This window comes from Ornithodoros turicata, chromosome 7, assembly GCF_037126465.1.
Source record: "Ornithodoros turicata isolate Travis chromosome 7, ASM3712646v1, whole genome shotgun sequence".
Classification (NCBI taxonomy): domain Eukaryota; kingdom Metazoa; phylum Arthropoda; class Arachnida; order Ixodida; family Argasidae; genus Ornithodoros; species Ornithodoros turicata.
In genome coordinates, this window is record NC_088207.1 from 41705457 (window position 1) to 41728878 (window position 23422).

The window sequence follows — 23422 nt, forward strand, 5'->3', positions numbered from 1 at the left end:
AATCTTGATTGTTTGCCGTTGTGGCGCTGCAGGCGTTACCGCTCTGCGTTATGAAAACCCGCTTCTGTAAGCTTTGCCAGAGGAGTGGCCCCTGCATGCATCATAGCGTCTGCGTCTTTGCAGACGGCACCCGTTTTTAACGGACAACGAAGAACCACAGTGCGCGAAAGCGGTGTGATGCAGACATTCCGCAGCTGCAGCCGACATATCGGGCATCATGCTCGGTGCTGATTTCTTCCGACAGATGCCTCAGTTTGCCCTGGTTGCTACAGCGCCCGAAAACGCGACAGGAGTGTCGGGATGATCCCTGGTGGATGTACGGCATGACGCGCCTTGATTGCGAACGCACATGTCAAACGAACACACTTAACTGCCACCACACTCGAAAATAGGAAGCCAATGAAAGCGATGTGAAGGTGACAGCCAAAGGAGGAGGAAAGGAAAACAAGGAGCACGATAAGGAGACGTTTCCAGGATTTCCTTTCTCCCCCACTGACATCGTTAGTGCTGTCTTTTTGTGGCATCGACGTGGCATTTTCGAGAACAACAAAGACAGAGCCTGCTATTTTTTTTCAAAGCACATTTACAATAAAACCTTTAGAGCGCGTCTGTCAATTAGAAGTTGTACGGCACCTCCAGAACCCCGGTTCAGTGATTAATCTCCTACCTTTATTATTTTCTTCTCGTACTTACGTGGTGCAAGAATATATACAATGTGACCAACCTGTGCCGCCCTCAAGCGTAATCTGAAGAACGAAGCACGCTCCTAGCATGGCTGGGCGGCCCCGTAGAAGGGGAATGAAGGCTTCAGACCACGTTTGACATGATGTTCTTGTATTTGTAACATCTACTATCCATTCACCATAACCTGTTACATATCACGCATCACACTTGAGGCCTTTCCTAAAGCCAACCAACGATGGGAACCGCATAGTTAATGTCGCATCTCATGAGCTCAATATCAGGATGCAGCATAAGTCACGCATGTTGTTCAGACGGCTCTATCTTGTAAATGCCATGATATGCGTTGAAGCCCATTGCCTAATGTAAATTGAGGGTCCCTAATGCATTCACATTGTCATGCAATGCGTCGGGGGCACCTCCCGGTCCCATATCAGTTGGCGAGACCTCCTATGCCGTCTTTCTTTCTTTATTCTTTTTGTGCGTGCTTTATTTGTACTTATCGCTTCGCTTTTTCTGTCGTGGTAACTTACGGCTTTAGTACGGGACAAGAATGGACTGAGACAAACGCCCCCACGGAGCACAAAGAATGTGCCCCTCTTATGCATTCCGTGGCCAGGCGGAAGGGGCCAGATAGTGAGCTTTCCGATAATTTGGCCCAGCAGTCCCGCCCAGCGTTCAAGCGAAAGACACATACTTACATGAATAAGGAGAAGTCTACCTTCTTCACTCCCACTGGGGTCGAAGACAACGATGATGACGACGAGTTCAGCAAACCACCTTTATATAACCACCTTCAAGAAAACAGAAGGCCTCTGCACTCTTTCAATTTACGTCACGCGTCTGGCCCTGCTGTGGCTGTTAGCGAGATGTGACGTCACCGAAAGAGCGAAGAACAGAAAAGCTGACATTGAAAATGTATGACAGCCGGACTAGATGCCTGACGTTCTTGAAAGAGTGCAGAGGCTTTCTCCGCTATCTAGGAGAACAACAACTTTATTGGGAGATAATAAAAGGGGAGTTTCATCCCCAGTGGCGCCGTTATCCAGAAGCTGTTGATACAACACGCCAAAAATGGAATGCTGTGGTCTGTCTCAAGGAGGATTAAAATTGTTCACTTTAGTTTCATTTCGTGGCAGAGTAGAAGAACACAGACACAGAGGAGAACAAAGAACAGGACAACAGGAGGGAGAAAAAAAGAAAGAAAGAGGAGGAGAAAAAAAGTTTGTTCTACTCTGTGTCCGTGACTTTTCCGGCGCTACTCTGCACCAAGTATGTTCCAACACGCAAAACGTCTCACCTTGTTAGTTTCATCACCCACTAGTCGGTCATACAATATGAGAATGTCAAAATGAGATACATGTAAGACACTTTACTGCGTCGGGTACTTTGACGAATGAATGTAGGAATAATCTCCTGTTCCGCTATAGGGCGTCTACGAGATTCTAGATTGTGCAACACGCATCGTTTCCTTATGTGGTTCCCCTGTGCTATACGGTTCTACTAAATTTAAGTTGTTATTAGATTGAGCTTCAGTGCGATAATAAAAACAGTTCTTAGTACCACGTGGGCCAGTACACGCTGCTCCGGCGAGCAAGTTCAAGATAGCGTTCAGCCTAACAGTATATGCTCAGCATAATGCTGACACGTACGCTTACACGTAGAAATGTAAAACAGGAACCTGCAATGGGGTAGAGTATCGCCCCTGACGATGAAACTCCCCATTCATCATCTTACAATAGGGTTGCTGTTGTAAAACAAGAACAAGATTACAAGATTTATGGATAATTTATAAAGCTTGAATGCCCATGAGGGCGCTGCTCGCAAGGAAAGGTAGCGCAGGACGCCGCCGTAAGCCTTGGATTACAACGGAAGAGCTGTGGGCAATGTTTAAGTTACATTACACACATATGCATAAACCAGCACATACCACAAGAGAGCCTTCGAATTTTATTTCATATTGTGCGGACAGCTGTCGAAATGGTGTGCTTTCCCATGGCCAGTACGGGTCTGGTCAACGGTACGCAGAGCGGTTCTATCTAGTGCAGTTCTAAGTGCAGTATGCGAAACAGTTTTTAGTCACATGTCCGTATCACAGAAGAGTAGCCGTTTGAGGGAACACAAGAACAAGAACGTCCTTTCCGGTAGATTGAAAGTAATCCTGCAAATGAATTGTTTCTTCAAAACTCGTATAGTGTTATCTACGGGGGGAATCTGGGAATCTAGGAGGGACACACATGATCATCTTTCGCTGCTCGGATACGTTGGTCGCAGTGGAAGGGCAGAGGGTGCGAATGGTTCAATCTATCATGCAGGCCGTCCAATTAATTTATTACAACTTTTTTACGTCAGATGGACGCTACCAAAAGACGTTTCGTGAACCACACTATAATGGACCATTTTCACATATGCGTCGTATCCTAGCGTCTCTCCAGCGAACCACGCTGTGAGCGCGTCAAAACAAATCCACATGGGGTAGCACAAAGGACCAAAACCGGTCCGGAGTGTGACCGAAGAGTTCGCGCCGTTCGTGCGGTCTCCCCACTGGTCCCCACTTTTGTGGTCCCCATACTGCACCATCTAATGAAGACGGAGATAACTTTCTCCGGCGCCTCAAGGTCATGCACAGGCGCATAAGCCGTTGTGAAAATGGTCCATTGTGCGAACAACGATAAGAAAAACTACATTGAGTGCACATTCATAGACAGATACTCTAATGTACGCAATCACACACGTATGATTAACTTGCAGAGTTCTTACTCTATGTCAGCATCACATTTAGCAACTCCACGTTTCCAGATTGGACTGCGCTCTCTACTTGAACCGTGTATCATCCAGACAGGCTATATTCCTCAGAATACTTCAGCGGAAGATGCGAAAAACGTCATTGTTTTCTGCTGCCACGTAAGTGGGAGCGCTCAGCGCCATGTCTTTTGGTGCACTGCTAACCGTTGGGAATATCCTGCGGCGCGGTCACAAGATATCCCGTAGCAGACGACAGGAAAAGAGGGAGGCGGTGTCTTCTGCTAAGTGTCGTCTGCTAAATGTGCAGTACGGCGCCCTCGACATTCTAGCGCCGTGTGAATACTCAACATAACACACGGCGGGGCTTCCGCCCCCCGTGAGCTTTTTCTTTTGTTTGTTCCTTTTTCCGCTAGAATATTCCATGTAACTCGTGTGAATATACGAGTAGCGTCACAGATACGGTGCTGATACATGTCATAGCTTGCCTTGCGTTTATCACATCATGGCAGCCTTGTGTATAGGCAACCATATTCTGTTTGTACACCACACAGAAGGTGCTCAGCCTCGCGTTAACACCAGACATCATCTTCGATAAATTACATCCCGGCGTACCGGAATAGAATCCGTTGACAGGACATGTTTCGAATATATGTAACGTATAAATAGCTATGCCAGAAATGTATTTTATATATGTACAACTTTGATGAAGTGGAAAGCACGGCCATTACATTCGGTTTAAGCACCTTATGAACTTGTAAGTTACTACACAAGTGCACAATACGACCGAGAGACACATATGAACAAAGTTGGCCGCCTGCTGTACCATGTGTGACTATTAGACACCAACGCTGCTGCACACTTTGTCTGGAAAGTCTTGTCACAGCATAATGTTTTGGCAAGGATTTCACTGATCATGCCGTACACTATATAGACGTGACTTAGATAATGACATGAAAGATGACGACACTGCGAAGCTGACACGTCCACAAGAACACGACGTCGAACAGGAATAAAGTGAGACGGAATCCGTTCTCTTTACGTTTGCAGTCAGTCATGGAACTTGAAAAACAACCGAGTGGAACCGGCGTTGATGCACGTCATTTTTCTGGCATCTGCACCGTTGACATTTTGGTTTCTTCCTCCTCTGCAGAAACACTAACCGTCAGATCTTCGTGGACGCGGTGCACTTGGACAAGCTGGAGCTGTGAGTCGTCCGAAAGGAGTAAGAGTTTTGTCGTGAATGCGAGGCAGCACGTCGCGAGCAGAAGAGATAATGCTTGAAATGGTTCCTGAAGGCTCCGCTTACGAGATACAGAGCGATGGGATTTAGGCAGGAATTAACGAAGGTCATCACGTAGCCCATGATCTTCCAAACATGCCAGAAGCTGTTGTAATGTGCTGAAGCATCGGGAGCGAAGTAGTACCACATCATGAATACGTGATTGGGGAAGAAACAAACGGCAAATAGCACGACGAACGCCAAGGCGATCTTCGCCACTTTGACGCGAGCTTTCATTTGTTTCAGGTGAGCAATCCCACCACAGCTGTTCTGGTTTAGGTGAGCCCTGGACGTCCTTATGAGCTGCCGCGCCATCATGCAGTAGAACGTGGCGATGATCAGCAAGGGTACCGCGTACTGTACTAAGAATTTAAGGAGCACCATAAGCCTTGGGTACCAGTTCCACATGTCGGGCGGGAACGGGTAGCAAACATTGTATTGCAGTTCGGGTGTGGCTTGTACGAGCATGATGAATGAATAGTGTGCGCCAGGAATTGCCATGAGAATAGCAACGATCCAAATAGATATAGTGAGAAGAACTGTTACAGTTCTTCTGGTATGCCTCCTACCCTTGTGCTTGAAGAGCGGCATCGCTATGGCCACGTATCGGTCGATGCTGAGGACTGTAAGGGTAAACACCGTCACGCTAATGGACACGTCTCGGAGGAACTCGCTTAGCTTGCACAGAAATAGCCCATATGGCCACGAGTCCAAGATGTAGATTGTGCTAATGAAAGGCACTGTTCCTGCGATGACGATGAAGTCTCCGATAGATAGGCTCATAATGTAGATGTTGGGCACACTACGCATTGTCCTGTGTCTAATGAACACGAAGATGAGTGTACCGTTACCCACGATGCCTACGATGAATATGAGAGCGAAAAGGGTTGGCACGACATACGTCTCCAACCTTTGGTCGTAGGGTACGAACTCTTCGGAGTCGCCATAGCCGGTAGTGAGGTTCACGTGAGAAGACACAGAGGAAACGTTCGTGTAGCGTTGGGTGGGTTCCCTTGCGGCCTTAAGCGTAGCCATGGTGGTGTTCGCTAGGAACGAACCCACTGACGCCGGAAACAGCGAATCCACAGCACCGGTCATTTCTGACGATGTGATCATGGCTGGAAAGAATGGTTGAGGACCAGCGGTGCTTCACGTATCAGGGTCATCGGGATCACTGCAAAGACAACAAACGTGTGTAGGTTAAGGACTGACGTAAGCAAGGTTTCGGTATTGGTTCCACCTAAATTATACTTTCAATTGTAAGCAGCAACCTATTAAATACATATACCATAGATCGAGAAGTTACCCGTCAAAAAGAACTCGTTACGAGTTAAGTTACCGTGTGAAAAATGTAACCAGGTTAATAACGAAGTTCTTCAGTCTGAAATGTAACTCGCAGTTACGGAGTTACTGAAGAAAAAAGAACGAGTTACTTTAAAGTTACTTCGGATACAGAATAGCAGTACACAGGTGCAGCACGCGTGAACAGTTCTTTGAGACAACAGAACTTTGAGTTTCTTTCGGAGGAGTGCAACACGCTTAGATCATGATGGGAATTGATGTTCTGAGGCTGGAACACATAGAAACGACAAATACATACAAAGCCTCAAGTGCCTAAGAAATTAATGATGAAAGAAGGAAGTCACTGAAAAGGTTAGCCAGCTGTAGGACTTGAACCCACATCTTCTGGATTACCGGTTCGGGGCTCTACCAATAGACCTCTCCCTGTTTGTAAACAAATGACGTCATAGTGTTCGACAGCGCCACCAATTTGGTAGAGTTGAACTACATTCAAAGCTAGGGGGCGAACAAGGTCGCGACCGGAAGCCACGGCCTTGAGGGAATTACGATGGTCTCTGAAAGGGACGCGTCCTTCAGTCCTACTTTTCGTTCAATAGGAGGCAGCGAACAAGTGCCCATTCGAGGGCCCTCCCCTTCCGATTTGTTGCGGTTTCAGTCTGTCTACCAACGTCATGATGACGTTTCTCGGGTAGAGGTCTATTCAGCTAAGCAAAGACACCTCCCCTGCGACTTCCAAGGGTGCGTCATCTGAAGGGACAAACCAACCGCTCTTTAAGAGTAAACTCGCCAAGACGGAAGCCGCTGCCCGCTAGCGACTGCCAGGAAAATCAATGTGCGCGGCCGACTAAGGCAATCGAATCAACGCTGCCACCACCGGAAAATTAGATTGCTAAAATATCGCTAAAATTGACAGGGAAAGCCCGTGAATCGCGGCTATTGCTAATGCATCATCGTTTTATGGCATAAAATGCCATGAAAGAACCCAAGAGAAAGCAAGCCAATAATTGGACGTGCGTGAAAAGTGAAGTAATTAAATGTAAGTAACATGTAACTTCGCTCAAGTTACTTCGGCAAAGTTACCTGAAAAAGAAACGAGTTCCTCTGAAAGTTCCCACGGCACAAAAGTACCGAGTTAAGTTATAAGTTACCAAAAAAAGGAACTTAGTTACAGTAACAAGTTACTTGTAACGAGTTGCCTCGAACTCTGACATATACAGCTTTCAAAATAGTATTAGGGTGCGTGGTAGAAGTTATGTTCAGGGATGTATCTAGTAGTAACGATGATCTACATGTAACGCACGTAATGAGAATTCTAATTATCATTACTTGCGATACAGGTCGCCCTGCTTCGTGTTTGAATAGATGACTGAATTCGAAAGATGTAAGAGAACGAAAAAAGAACGCGTCTCTTGTCCCACTTGCGTTTGAAGCTGTGAGCGCCAAACTGTGTATTCAACCTCATCGCCATTGCCATAAGCGAACAGTGGCGCCGCAACAGTATATAAGCGCGCGCCGCGCGCTCTCATAACGCTTTCATCGATCATAGTAGCGTCAACGCCATCTGGATGTTTGGATCCCTTTTACTAGCTGATTCGGCCCTTCAACGCCCAAATTATGAGGTAATGGTTGCTTTCTTTTCATTGTATGTATCATCCATGAGTGCTCAGTAAAATGTGTGTTTTCCAGCTGTAGTATTCATGAATCTATCGAGTTGGGCAGATAGCAAGGGGCATCGGGCCCGTCACCGACGATTGACTTCATCTACACCAGTTCCTCCCGGTGTAATTAACCTGCCTCACAAGGCACTACAAGGGAGAGCCATCCTGCATATATGATGCAAATGAGCCACCCGTGGGATCATGGCCCATATTCCATCATATGGTGTTTACTTGGGCGCAAGCTCTAGTGTGTACGTCATGTGACAAAACAGCGCCATATGTGGCTAAACGTCATAAAACTCCTACAGGCAGGCAACTGTGGACCACTGATATTATTGTTCTTGGTTCCTCCTATTGTTCTTTTTACTCTTAATGGCGCCCCTTTATGCATAATATTAACGCGTAGATGATCGATAATGTGACATGTGCGTGGCTATTTCACGCGTCACCTTATTATACATATTGTGTGTAGAATATTGCATAATGAAATGTACAAAATGTAAATAGCGTATCATTCATCGTGTCATACTCTTGTACGCACCAGAACCTGCAATAGAAGTTGAGGGGGGAAATGCCGACGTGGTTTAATCGGTAGCATACGTGACCAATGAGGGTCTAACGTTAAGGTTCGTGTCCCGACGTAGTCATGCATTGGCGTTTCCCAGAGTTATTTGAATTTAGGTGTATCTACCACCATCTCATTAGGGTCGCGCCAAAGTTCCATGCTAGTCTATTTCAATTTTGCTATTCTATCACAAGTAGCCCTATAGCTAATTTTAGTCCGCTGGAACATCTCAAATGCAAAAGCGAATACGCGGTGACGAATCTCACGATGCATTCACAAGAACCGGGACCGAAAGCTGTTCTCCTGCCGAGGAAGAATATTTTTCATTTCATTTTCTTAAACCTTAAAAAGGAGAGACTTCGGGACAATTCGAAATTTTAGAGAAATGAAAAACAAAGTTGGTTCGGCGGTCGGAACGCGTTACCCTGTACCCTGCGTGACGTCACAGATAGTCTCGTGCGGACCGTCGGCTGTTTGGGCACGCGCTTGGTAACTTCTTCGTTGGACATGGATGGCGAGTCGTCTATTTCCTCGATTTCGTTGTTTAATACTCGCCACTGGTAGAACAAAACCAACAGAAAGGCGCGCGCGAAGAATAGCGGTGAGGTGAAGCCCAGTGTTGCTGGACTGCTCTTTCGTGGAGGAGCGCCGAATCACTCGAAGGAAAATATTCGTTCTCTAATTATCTGTGCCACCTGGGAATGAGAAATTGTGTCCACTGCAACGTCACACGGTATGGACTGATGTCATACAGTTGTTGTTGTTGTTGATGATGATGATGATTCAATTTTAATGGAGCATAAGCAACTCAGGCTATAGTGCGCCAAAGCCAGTCACACTGTTACGTCGACACGTTTTTGGTGCGGAGTCTCCCTTTGTAGGGGCGTTACAGAATGCACGAGTTACAAAGTGGGTCGTAACATAAAGAAACCCGTGCAAACAAATTTTTAATTTCATTGGCTAGGTCCTGGGTACATATGATTTCGCAGACCGTTCCACACGGTGATGCTTAGTCGACGGCGTGAGAGGAGGAATCTTTTGATATATGAAGGAACATTCGCACCCACGGCAGGGGCCTCCTCTACTGTTTCGAAGTGTCTTTGTGCAGCCGAAGATCAAAGGGTTCCTCCATGGTGTGTCCGAATATGACACGGGGTTCACCTCTCATTTCGGAACAAAAGCAGTTGCCGCGCCTCAGTGATCTTCAGACGAGCGTTTGATACGTACTCTTGCTGTTATGTTGCTACCTATGTTATCTTGCTGATGTCCTGGAACCCTAAACGCCCGGCAAGCCACGAATGCGGTCCTCCTGCGAATCTCACTTCTGTCTATTCGTTGTTTCCGTTCTCCCTCCTTCTCGGGAATCACAGTTCTTTCCCAGCTCAGGAACCTGTCGTACATTGAAAGGATAGACAAGGCATAGGATTCCGAGACAGTAACTTGAACGTCTCTGCGCGTTCAACCTACCCATTCAGGTTCCACCAACTCCGTGTCGCGATACAATTTCCTGCGCAGAGATTTCTGAACACACTAAAACAAAAAAAACATCAATTGAAAAAATTTTACCCACGGGCGTCTCATGATAACAAGAGTTTCCTCTTTGTTAAGAGTATCCCCGATGCAGAACTCGAATTATGATCCTCAACACGACGGAGGTTCCCTTTCATATAGTAGCGAGCGAACCAATTTCTCGGTTTTCGTTTCTGTTTCTCTTCCTCATTATTTTCTTTTGTTTGACACACGAACAGACGTTTATGCAGTTTGATTTCCATAAGACGATCTGACAATGCAAAGGTTCTCGCTTACCAAACTTCATCGTAGAAATATTCTGAAACCCACTTAGCTCAATTTGGACGAATTTACGAACATCCACAGCTTCCCAACCTTTCAAAGAGAAATACCCTTTTGTTACGCAGCTATTTAATCTCAAATAGAAAAATTTGCTTCTTTCTTTTTGTAAACACAGTGGTAGAGGCATCGAGCGACCCACGGCGACAGAAATATCTCTGCATAGCACATATCACGTGATATCGCAATCTATTGTGGCGTGGTTAAGTTCGGTATCGAGCTACGTAATAATAAAGCAAAAAAAACAAGCCTGCATATGACATAAACGTAGGGAAGAGCTACTGGACGCACCATATTGCATACGTGTTTTAAGATAACCGTTGTCATGGGAGCACCTGCAATAGCCGGTCCCTCTAACGTCGACTATCTGGCCAGGCTGCCTTAATGAACCCTAACGGGGGGACTAATGCAGATACTCATGTTTTTGCACAACGGCGCTCGACTTAATTAGAGTAAACTTAACTGAATGTGCACTTTTCGGATTTTAGCCCTTGAGAGGAAACACCATATGTAAAGTACAACGATGATTAGTGTAGATTACTGTGTGTTTTATAGACGACTAACTCGGGCTGTAAGTAGCAGGTGTGGAACTGGCGCAGCGTGACATTAGTGACAAGGGAAGATTAGTGACATTAGATTAGAAGAACACTTCTTAATCCTTCTTTTAGCTCCTATGGTGGGGCACCTACATACATGACTTTAAGCTAATTAGTCAGGAAAGCTGATTAGTATCTCTAATAATGAGGAGCATACAAGCGCTTTTTCCTATGGCGCATGTGAAGAAAAGTGACTGTACAGAAACGTTGAAGCGAAAGCCTCAGGTCTGGGGCCGCCTATATCTCGAACACAGACTAATCTTCTGTACAGGAATGTGTTTTCGTTTCGTCTACCTTATTTGTTCAAGCTCCAACATAAGCGTATACGACGATAGGCGGGGCGGGTTAGAGGACGAGCATGTTTACCACAAAGCAAATCCGTTACACACACGAGCAAAATTCAACTGGTGGACGAACAGTTTGCCTAGACACACACAAAAAAAAGGTAACAGGGAAATGATGATGTGATTTGAGATTTTCAACGGTTCAAATAAATTACTTTATTTTTGTTTGTATGTGTTCTGCTGTTTACCTAAAAAACGCCAACTCGTGACTGTCCCGTAATATGGTATAACCCCACGACTTTGGGCTCTTAGTTTTTAGTCTAATGATTACCACCTGAAAAGTTGGATATTTCTACAATAAATAGCGTCAAAATAAATGCCGAAAACCAGGAACTCTACTTACATTTCATTCTATTCATTAAGGAACTGTGTTCAGCTACCGCGGTACAGGAATTGAACTTCGTCCTTGCCTTTCTCACAAAGTCCATCAAACAGGGAGATAGCGAAGTGACAATGAAGTCGTCCTTCGGAGCGTTGGCGCCAGCCTCAAATTGCCGCCGCCATTATTAAGCAGTTCCCGAAAGCCATTTATACTTAGAATCAAGAGCATTCTGAGGCTCCTGTCTGAGGATCAAAATCAAGCTCCTTCGCCTATTCATGATTTTAGGGACGTGTTCATGTTCTGCGGATAAATACTTCAAATTTTAGTTTATTTCCAGACTTCACATTCTACCATCGGATGGACATGCAAACATTTTGTTTGTTTTGTTTAATCTGTTTATACATATTTCTAGAAGTACGAGTACAAAACAGTAAATGTGCATTTAAATGCTCGTCATAAATACAAGTGGAGTATTTAAATATAAAATAGAAAATAATCGTAAGTACATTGAATGAGTAAAATAATTCGGATAATTAGAAACTAAATTGCTCGTTTTATGAGAGATGAAACCGACAGTTAGAAAACAATGTTACAACAAAACACCGATCACGCCAGTATTAATGTTGCTACTTAATGCGCTGACTTGCACATTGTTTAAATCAATCAATCAATATCAGCACTGTTTCGAATATTCTGTCATCCACGCCGCGCGCAGTGACCGCAGGATGCGGTTCGCGGGCGAGAGGAGATGCTGCAACGTAATATATTGGCGTACTTTTAGTCTGACCACATAACTCATTAATAACAAATAACCTAGCGTAACAAGATGAAAGGCCGCATGTCCTTTTGCATTTTCTATTAAGCTATCTATTCCCCTTTTGTTTGCAGAGTGAAACAATAACATCAGGCCACTCTTCATTATCTAATATATTCTCTCATCACCGCACATCACATCAAGTTTTCCGCGTACCCAACACCAGGAAGGCAATTTTCCTATTCAGTAACCCAGCGCTTCGAATAAAGTTATTTAAATGCAATGCAACAACACAGGTCGAATACCGCTGCAGATAACGATGCACCAGAGAACCGTTTCGTGACTTTCGAGTTCATTTCGTGGTTGAAAACACACGTCCTCATCATCGTGCGGAAAGTGTCTTTAACGAGCCGAGCTTCACAAAAGTGGCGCATGTATCTTCTGTCGCAATTACAACAGCGAAACACGCGAAATGCAAGAGAATGAATTGATTGAGCATTCTAATGTTCTGTTACGTTTATGCGCTTTCTCGCTTACGCAAGAAGAGCAGCGCCATTAATGCTCTCACGCCGCGGTCCATTAGCGGGTAGCGACTTTATCGTAATTCTGCTTTATGACAGCTGTAGCTGTCTACTGTATACCTCGTAAACAGCTTTCTACGACATAACATTGTGCGTATTAGCGGTTAGCGTTCGTTACATGTTATGCGTGAACACGGTCCTGCTAAACATGCGAAATAAAGTGAATGTATAGTTCAGTGCCGCGACCGCACGTTGCGCGGAACTATCAGATTACATGTGTGTTATCAGTGTGTAGCAGGTCGTGATGGTGGAGATTGATGTTGTTCGCGACCCACAATCCCGGGATTTGCATTGTGCGGCGCCGTGCTTGTGAACAACAGCAAATAACAAAAGCATTAGCACAACAAATCAAACCAGCAATAAGGAAAAAGAAAGCTTTTAGCGTGGCTGGTGGTCGGAGAGGTCGGAGAGGCTGGTGGTCGGAGAGGTTTAATTTCTAGGATATGATCAGACAAACGAAGTCTAGCGGCGATTGGGAACTCCATACCCCAACATTACCACCAGCAATGGGGTACAATATCGCCCCTGCCGATGAAACTTCCCAATCATCAGCATAAAATAAAGTTGTTGTTGCGAAGTCTTGCGACTTCCCGCAGCAGTCAGGCGATTCAAACACCGTATGGATTTATGTCTTGAGGTGCCGAAGATGAAATGGACGCTAATTGCAGGGAACTCCTGTGGGCCTCTACTGAGGTCTTCATACGCATCTCCTTCAACACACTGGCTCGCCAAATAAACCATCTGGTGTTTCGCAAACCAGCCATTCTTCGACATCAAGGAGCATTCACTTCCTGCGGTTTTGCAGGGTTTGGTACTTCAATGATTCAGACTTGAAAGTGGAAGGTTCGTTTCGTCCAAGGTCAGTAGGAGACGAAGCCGTAACCTGAGCCTCCTGTTTAGTGGCGATCATTAAAAAGGCCTCGTCAGCTTTTGCATTAAAAAGCTTTGCATATTACAGAAAAGTTGTAAAGCATTTAGTGACGGCCATGGATCCTAGTTTTCGAAGGCAAAAATATCCGAATAGACGTTTCTTGCAATAAAATCGGGCTCCATACTCCCCGTTCCTTGTGCCCCGAGGGGACACACATCCCAACGGAGCACACAAATGTAGCGCTGTCGTGTGTTCGTTATTTGTGTGGAACCCTAACATCTGTACATTGCAACGTCGTTAAAGGAGAGCTATAGCAACACGGCTAAATTTTCTTACCGGAAACGCTGACCAGAGAACGCTGAACAAAGAACTCCCAAGTTGCTGAAAATCCGCTTTATGTCAGCCCACTTCAAAACTGGGAAGCGGAGCAAGTGTGTCGCAATCGCGATTTAAGGTAGCACGCGAGTGTGTTCAACGAGGACCCCCTGCAAAAGTGCGGGTTATTCCGCTTCTCCAGAAGTGCAAGGTAGCATACCCTTGAGTTTGAGAGCAGACACAATGCAAAAGACGCAGTACACAAGGATTGGGCGTTATCTCGAACACGTTGTCCGTGTTTTCTCTTTTGCTTTATTCTAAAGCTATACAGTACTAGCTTGGTGTATAACGTCTCGAAGGGTGTTTATGCGGGCTGTCTCGGTTGTATCTCATATACCCCTGTCACGTGGGCAGCCTTCAACGTGTTAACCTGTCAGGGAGCATTGGATCCAACGCTCTTTGAGAAGTTCACACGTTACACACTTGATGGCGCTACGCGGATGTTCAATGGTCATTGAAGGTTTCCCGTGTTGCCTCGGTGTTGAAGATTGCCCGAAGAAATCCCAGGACTGAGAAAATGACCTTGGATTCCTGACACAATTGGGGATGCTGTTCCCTTCGGTCAGGTGGGCCTCACGTTAGTGGGAACCGTCACTGCTTGCAAAAATTAGAGTGTGATTACGCTAATGATGGTGACACAGATTCGTGAAGAGCAGCTTTAGAGTTCTTAACAGTTTAATAATCTTACTTTCCTCGCAGACTTGACTGCTCCCTACAGTGATTATCGGCAGATGTGCCTGTTCTAATCCGGCTGCCTTCTACACGAAGCGAGCTAGCAGGTTGCAAGTAATGTCTCGGGGATGTCTGTGGCCAATTAGAGGAATACTTTTTAATGGCTCCTGAGAGTTTTTTTTTTTGTTGTTGTTCTTCTTCTTACCAACTGCAACGTTAATGGAATGATGGCTCGGCGTCAAGTGCTTGTCGTCGTTTTCTACGATGCAAGTACTGCAGCGACTTTCTGTATTTCATGGTCTATCAGACATCATGTATTTGTCTGAGGGTAGCAAATACAGGCTCGACGCAAAAACGCCATTGGACCTCACATTCGAGCTATAGCTGAACCATATAGTTGTGAGACCAGCAGGGCAAGCTGTTCGCCACATCACCTCCATGCTCCACGCCGTTTCACAGCACCAGCACGATGCTTCGCTCCCAACAAAGCAGGCAAAACCGCTCGTGGTATAGGTAGGCGGACGCAATATATCTTTGTTTTGTTTGTGGGCTTCTACATACCAGCTAAATCTGGGACAGTACATAGAAAACCAAACGCGCTTTGACAGCAGAGATCTGACCTTGATGCTTCTGCGTTTCAGTGCTCCTAGTGGGAATGCAAAATATGGTATTAAGAAATTTGCAAAGCAGGACGAGCACATCTGCGTATCGGCAATGGACAGCATGCTCAGATTGTGGGAGGGACAGATGAGCTTGCAGCGATTTGCATAGATTTGCATGGATTTGCGTAGATCCATGGCGAGACATGCTTTCGCTTCGCAGGGATTTGCGCGTGTTCTTTTGTGCATCTTTTTTCCGCGTTTGGCGACGTGTACCAAAACGTAACCAAGCGTCTACAAGCTGTGCTGAAAATGTCTTCTAGCCTGTTCCACCAGCAGACGCCTGGTTCTCGCCTGGTTACCACAAGACAAATTATTTAGTGGATGACATGACATGAGGCATCTCATAAAGGAGCATAGAAGGGCACGCAAAAAGTACGTCAGGAGGTGTAGAAATTAAGACTACAAGTCCTGGGATACACAAAAACTACGAGCGCATCGCGCAATTCTGGTGCGCAACAGAGCTTTCAGTCTCGCGGGTCTTCCCACCCTTAATGACGTCTGCCGCCCCCACGTTAGAAGCAGTTCTCAAGGATACTGGGCACGAAGCGTGAAGATGGGCCTAGGGGTTCCCCAGGTGCTAAACTGCTTGTTTCGGCCTTGGTTGAATTGAGGTAACCACCTTTTTCGGCTCTTAGGATGCAGTAGTTCCAACGTCGCTACATTAGCCTATGGCAACAAAATATCGTCATCACCCCCTGAGTTCGCTCCATACACAGGACAAAGTCCTGACGTATACGTTGTGCTGTCATGCCGTACCGTGCCGAAATTCCGAAGCAGAAACTTTTATCAGATGTGCATCCAATGTGGACATCCCTTTGCCTCCGTAGAGATCCTATGCATGCCTTTGCAAGAACGTGGCACATTCTTGTGTGGTACGGCAACATAGGCTTGCGTTGCCGGGAGGTATACAGCGGAAGAACTCCGCGCACAGGACCTACTTGTTCTGCTGTAATGCCAAAAGAGCATCTCCAATTAACTACTGCTGACTGACTGACTGACTGTTCGCCTATCACACTCAACCTCTTCGACCGCACCGGGGTATTTTTCTTCTTCTTTTTGTGCTACAGCGCATAGCATCCATGATTGCTAGCTGTCATGTCTATCTAGCATGTCTTTTGGCATTTTGTTCTGCCTTAGATCCTGGCCGCACTCTAGGCACCACCGTTCAAGATGAATATAACGCCTCAGTCTCAAGAGGTCTTCGTCCGGAAGCGGTTACCCGCCCACTTTGAGATTCATGGAAACGAAGGTGCGTATGCAGCGGAACTCAGAGCCCACGAGCTATAGCTTGTGTGCATCACATGTATTTCAAGGCGTCCGACGCCAAGAGAATGGTCGGCAGAATCTGTGATGATGCATGCAAACGGATGTAGTTGGTTAGCTGGTGCGGAGTCGAGTCTCGAAGCCCGGATCGACCCTACTTTATCTTTTCGTATCTCAACCACTACGTGTCCTTAAGCCTCAATGCTTTCTTGCACTATCAACGAGTACGTCGCGTGCAGCTGAATCTTTTATGCGTCGCCTTCGAGTGGACCTAAGAAAGTTGCTGGGGCACTGGCCGGTTAAGCTATAGGCGATGAGCGTTCGGAGACGTGGCGAAATGCGTTATGGACATGGTACGCCTTTGCACATATAAATAGCTATGAAAGAACTGATGTTCTGAGGCTGGAACAACATAGAAGGGACAAATACATACAAAGCCTCAGTGACTTTCATCTTTCATCTATAAATAGCTATGTTTTCCCTTCTTCTTACACACACACTAATAGACGTACGTATTTACTTCGACGTATAAATGGTTCGAAGTAGACGGCTCCCCAGTTGTAGGAGCGAACATCTCATATTTCTCTTACTGCACCTAACCGAACCACCTCGAGTAACTCAATTCCTTCAGTCTTTCTGCTTGTGCACCAGACGCACAACGTAGCTTCTGAGTCTGTACGTCAGCGTTGAAACGGGCTGTTGAATATTTACCCGCCCTGCGTAAACGAAGACGACGACGTTCCAGTCCCCTTTCAAGCGATTCCCCATATTCTCAGTTCATTCCACTGATCTCGATTGTAAAAGGCTGGATCGCGGATAGGGAGCGCGAGCGTGAAGAAACCGGCCGCCATCTTACGGTGCTCACAACAGTCGCCGCAGCGATCATGGCAACTTCTTGCAATTACGGTCGTACCAACCGTACTGGCAAGGTTACAGGGCCTAAATTTATACAGGTGAGTCACTCTTTATCGAGGAATAAATAGGCGTTCATTCTGTATATTTAGTTGACCATTATGAAGTGTTTTTTTGTCCAAAACGAGCACTGGATGCAGGTTGCTTTATCGCTCTTCCGACGTTCAATCGAGCACACTTGCATTTTACCCGGCGGCAAATACAGTTTGAGTGCATAATATGCTTGAAAGAACACGTTACTCTACACAGGTAGTGTTGTCATCAATATATGTGCGAGCACTCGAGCGCTATTTTGCATGCATTGCTAGCATGGTACACGGTGTTCTCTGCGGAAGCAAGTGCCACATTCATTTCTTTGAATTACCTTCACGCGCAAGTTCGGTATTACGTCATAATGAGACCACGATTGTCACCTTTTTTCATGTATTGGTATTGTTTTGTGCCTTGGTTTGATTTGTGACAAAGAATCCTACGTAACGGTGGTGTGGCGCGACTTGAATAACGCCTTTGTCTGAGCTGTATCGTCAGCTTGTTACGATAGTAATAATTTGTAGCGTGTCGCGCTATTTGAAGCAGTTTTTAAGGCAAAAGTGGTCTCTCAATACAGGTTTCGTCATGAGGGCTACCCAGTGAATAATCTGTGTAGTGTGATACGGCTGGGTGTACAGGTAAGTGTCACGTTCCTCATCCACTGGTTTCTACTTTACAGGAAGGAACAACCTCAGTGCACGCAAGGTGGTTAGCCTCTCTCAGTTTTGCATATTTTCTTACATGTTCACATCAGAAATACACCTTACACTTTAGGCTCCTTCACCCAGCAATATAATAATTAGAGATTATAATTCTTTTTAGAAGAGTTTCCCATATTCTTTCTGAATAGTTTTTCATCTTTTTAATTTTTAGAAGATACACGGATTGTAAACCATGTTTTAAACTGATGTTTTAAGATTTGTCCAATGCATTTATTAAACAACATATTCATTTTTAACTGGTTGCACCCAAATCAATGTTCTGATGTATTATTTCCTTTGTTGTCGATGCACCATAAAAATTGGAATAATCATCATCAATGCAGGTTACTTCACAGCTGCCTCGACATACTCAAGAAATGGGTGCAGAACCTGCGTAATGCCCACAAACTTTGACTACCACAGCACCTCCAGAAAGTAAAGGCATATGTGTCACGTGGGATTTTTAAAGGCGTTCACAGTATATAATACCTTGTATTAACTGTTGTAGATGTAAGCCGTCTCTACAGTACACTCTCAGAAATTAAAACCGTGAGAACCGTGATAATTGTTTCAGTTAATAGGGCATGCACATATATGCTATAAGAAAATTATTTCTTGAGAATGCACTTCTCTGGCTACTGGTGTTGTTTACATCTACTGTTGATCACATTCATTTATCACGTATTATATTCTTATATATACTATTATGTTAACACATATTTGATCACATTAAATTCAAAATTCATCATATATAAGAAAATACCAGGAGGGAAGTTGCTATTCATTGCTCATTCTAACCTAAAATTGAGTGCTACAAATTTAGAGAGAGTACCTGTCCATTGTCATTCCTAAAATATATATTGTCATTGTAGCAAGGTCATAAAACAATAAATGTAGTCTTTTGTGACCTCCCTGCACGTTCATTGTATCCTGAAACGCATAAGTGCAAGAAATAACTTGAATAAACTTGATGTTGTATATACTTGATATAAAATGTTGAATAATATAATGTATGATATAAAATGTTGAATAAACTTGAACTTGTATATTCTCTTTACTCACCATCAGTGACCTTCTTTACAAAAGCATATCGTGTTAGATTTTTTTTGTTTACGTTTCACAGACTGGGTACACGAGGGCCAAAATGACAAAATCACAACTGTTTCAAGCTCCAAATCGTCCTGCTGCAATTATCCTGTTGCAGACCATACGTGTGTAGTGCAAGAAGGCCCTTGCACATCAAAATCTAAGATGGGAGTTAAACTAAATGCAAAGTGGTTCCTATGAGAGACTTCGATGCTGAACAAAATTGTGCAAACTGCGGAAGGTGCCATAGAAGATATTCAGAAAGCGTGTCTGGTCTCACAACGGTGCTACGACGCTCTCTATTAGATGACGATGATACTCATTGGAGTTTCAGATGTGCAGCTGCATTTTTTCGAACATGCTCCACATAACAAGCATGACAAAGTCAGCACTGGATAGCAGGCCCCCGTTCCTAAGCAGCGTTGCTCACGCTGCAGTTGTATTCAGCAAAAGCATGTGAGTACTCGAGAAGGGCATTCAGTTTGACACAACCGCGCCTGCAAATAATCAACAAATGAAGGAAGAAACAAACAAACATAGAAGGGCTGTACTTCAAAAAGAGGTAAATCCTGCGTCTCAAGGAGGTGTTACCACTTTTAAGTAACTTAATTGATTAAGCTTACATCACTACCTGATTAACTGTCCTAACGAGCGTGTTCTAATTGCGTGAAGCAATTAGATCACGCTCACAACGTATTTGGGCAGCTTCGGTGTGTCCATATTTGTGAGGCAAAGCACCGCAGTCGTTCACTAAAAGACACTTTCTGCGGCGGTGCTTGATATAAATCATACGAAACCGATACACGGCTAAAACAACGGCTCTGATTCTACAGAACGATCTCTTTCTGCCATGCGAGTATATCCTTTCCCGGACCGTTCTTTATGGAACAATTTTTGTCCAGAACGCAGCACGGGATATTACATACATGGTGGTTGTTAACCTCACATCGTTTCTTGTTGAAATATTGGCTGGGAAACGTACTGTAGTACAATCCCCAGCGCTGCACTGCTGTGACGGTCTAGTTTCGGAATGCAAAACATAACATAATTAAGAATCGAACGGCAGGACACCTGTGAAACACTGTTAGGATACATCAGTATACTGGCACCTTACAAAATTGTGTGATGACAAGCAACGATCAACGCCTGCAGCGCTATAAATACTCACAATCTCCGTTGCCTCCCATTGTTTTCTATGGGCGCACACTGCGCTTTAGGGCCTCCCAACATGGCGGCCCGAATGCACGCCTCTCCCCCGCGAGCCCCTCTCCCATGCGCCATCCAGCCTTTATACATAGAGATCAGTGGTTCATTCCCTTCTTTTCTCTTTACCAGGAAACAGCTCATCCCCTCTCACTGTCCTGCGTTGTCTACAACACGGGTCTTTCGTCCTTGCAGTCGTCCTTAATCTCGATCCCTCATGTACTGCAGCGAGAGGGGGGATATGACGGCCCTAATGGCGAGGCCAATGCAACAGTGTTTACATCACTATCTGCTTCGAACAGCACTACTGCGTGCAAACACGGAGCTCGCAGAGAATGGCAATGACAAAGGTGAAGTAATCCATATGCTGTTTTATGCTTCTCCCCTCGTTGAATTTCACATGGGCTGTTTCCGAAACGGCGTGTGTTCCAATGTCGATAGATTTTTCTATGCAGTGATTTAGGAGTTATACGAAGTGGTCGAGCGTGTTCAAGGCGCCCATTGATTTGGGGTGAGCAGCTGTTCGAAGTGAGAGTGAACACGTAGGAACATATTTTCAAAGCGGTGGCTCTTATGGTTGAATGCTCTGGCGTTCGGCCTGGGGGAAATTGGCACCTAGTACGCAGTATACCGTGTACTTACAATGAGCATTACGGGAACAACGCAGCGCCCATGTATTCGTGTATGTATCGCGTTGAAAAGTAAAGTACCAAGGCTTTTGAATTCATTAAGCGTGCCTATAGAGTCACTAATGTTGAATTCCAATGGCAGATTCGGAGCGTTTCCAGAGCAAGTTTTGTTGCTCCGCCGAGAGCAAGTCTGTTCGATTGGCAGATTGGGAACAGTTCTGGAGTCTTCCAATGGGAGCCTCGGAGCGGCATTCGAGCCAAGGTCGCTCCAGGGAGCAACCCAGACTGCTCCGCCAAAATAGGCAGATTCAACCGGAACTCTACGTGACGTGTCACTTGTCGCTCGTGCTTCCTGTTTCCTCTCTCCGCTTCGGCAACATGGCCGCTTCCCGACGCGTCTTCGCCGTGTCTAGTATTTCGCGTCGTACGTTAGCAATTTTGTTTCTTGAAGAAAGCAATAATCCAGATATTACGAGGGCAACGTTAGGAGATTAGGATGATCTTGATGTTGCAAAACATGGCGTTGTATTGGAACTTGGAACATGCGCACAATCATAGCCTCCTATATACTGATCAGTATATAGGAGGCTATGGCACAATCTTCTTCTTCTTCTTCCTCCGTCTCTGGCCGCCATCCACCAAGGAAGATTGGCCAGGGCTCAACTCCAAGTTGGGCGAAAGTGTTCCAGTCACAGATTCGGATCACTTGCTCTAGGCCAGATCAAGCCACTCCACTGCGGAGTGTGCCACTTGCTCCGACTCTCCCATTGGAATTCAACATAAATAAGCTACCCTAAGCGTACCCAACGGAGATATGCGCACGTTGTTACGAATCCGGCATCTTCAGCCCATAGTCGAAGCTGGTGACGACGACGACGATGTGGCAGAGAAACACAAGATGACTTGGTTCTACGAACCTTTTTTGAACATTGTTGGCGTATTCCATTGGGAGAGCAGATTTTTCCCCGCGCTGGGTGGGGTTTGAGTGCATGCTCCCGGCGGGGTCACACGGGTTTGCTTCGTCAATGGGCGCGTTAGGTTTGTGCTCCGGGAACATTCCCTCTTTCAGGGGATCACTTAACACCTCCAAAGTCACTTCTGGTGCACGTTCCCGGGTGCACCCTGCGCAGCCCTCCTTCGGAGCTGGGGAGCCGGGGAACGCTGGGGAAGAGCGGGGCCAGTTCCGAAGCGTGACGCATGTTCCGGTGTACTACCTTTCGAAATGACGCAACCGTTGCAACACATTGTAACCGCCCATGCTCTTTGTGTTTCTGAAATCATTGTATGTCGGCGGTAAATAGTTATAATATTATAGAGGACTGCTATGGTCTACTGCTGTGTTTACTTAGAAGCAGACGACAGAAGAAAGTTCGATAGGTGGCGCGCGCTCAGCGACTCTGGCGCTCGGCTTCCGGATAGCCTCACAAACACCAAGAGTGTGGAGACACCAAGGGTACGTTCCCCTGAGAACCCGGGATATGGCGCTCGGGAGCCTGCCTAACGCGCCCAGCGGAATGCTAACAATCGTTTAAGGTACGATGCAGGCGCTGCGCATAGCACGTGAGCCCGTGCTTTGCTGGGTTAGCTTTGGTCTCGTGGGTCAAAACCTATTGCTCTTTCGAGCAAACGTTTTGTCCTTGCTCCATCAATGAAACATTTAGTGTCTGACACGATTCTGCCACTGGAACAGTTTTTGTCCCTTCCCGGGGCAAAAAATTTGACCCAGGTCTGCCAATGGAATGCGCCATGTGTCTCTTGGAGGATATTAAAGCTCGGCTCCGCCGATTTTCGACTGCGACAGAATGGAGCCATGCTTGGGCTGTGCGTTCGTTTCCGCACAGGGAGCATACATGTGAAAAATTTTCACCCATTTGTTTGTAGTTTTTAAGAAAACAATTTTTTTAAATTTCCCTGGCACGGCGGTCCTGTGGTCGGCAAACCCTGACCAATCCCGGCTTCGTCCTGGCTTAGCCGCGCTCGTGGCTTGGCTAACGCCAAATCGTCGATGCGATGGCGGAGATCTATGGGCGAAGGTGAATGTTTTGGGCGTGTTCCGTGATAATTGCTGTCGTTAATAGCCTCAAAGATAGTTTTGCCGGTCTTCTTTAACAAGCCTTACAGGATGGCCTCGTTGTGCAACGACGGCCGTCGTAAGCGGACATTCTGTGCCCGCACTGTGCTTCATGCTACCAACAAGACCTAAAACCTAACGTGTGACGTACACTTACGCATTCTCAATAGCTTTGGCAGCGCACTATGCGCGGACTTGCTGCGCGTGCAGAAAGCACCACCAAAGCTATTGAGAACGAGAACGTGCTCGAAGACGAAGTATTCCTTATAAGA

At 45.7% G+C, this 23422-nt stretch overlaps 1 protein-coding gene and 1 long non-coding RNA gene across 6 annotated transcripts in view; one reads left to right on the forward strand and one right to left on the reverse strand.

Annotated features, from left to right (window-relative positions):
* Positions 1-4095: 4095 nt before the first annotated feature.
* The window catches only part of LOC135399891 (neuropeptide CCHamide-1 receptor-like), a 213599-nt gene continuing 194272 nt past the window's right edge, over positions 4096-23422 (reverse strand). For all 5 annotated transcript variants that reach the window (XM_064631623.1, XM_064631627.1, XM_064631624.1 and 2 more), the window contains one exon: positions 4096-5879. In XM_064631623.1, the coding sequence (XP_064487693.1) occupies positions 4589-5821 (1233 nt within the window). In that variant the 5' untranslated portion in view covers positions 5822-5879 and the 3' untranslated portion in view covers positions 4096-4588. The remainder of the gene's footprint in view (positions 5880-23422) is intronic.
* On the forward strand, positions 7521-7997 carry LOC135399889 (uncharacterized). The gene is made up of 2 exons (XR_010424442.1): positions 7521-7626; positions 7694-7997. It is a non-coding gene; the product is annotated as an uncharacterized LOC135399889 (long non-coding RNA).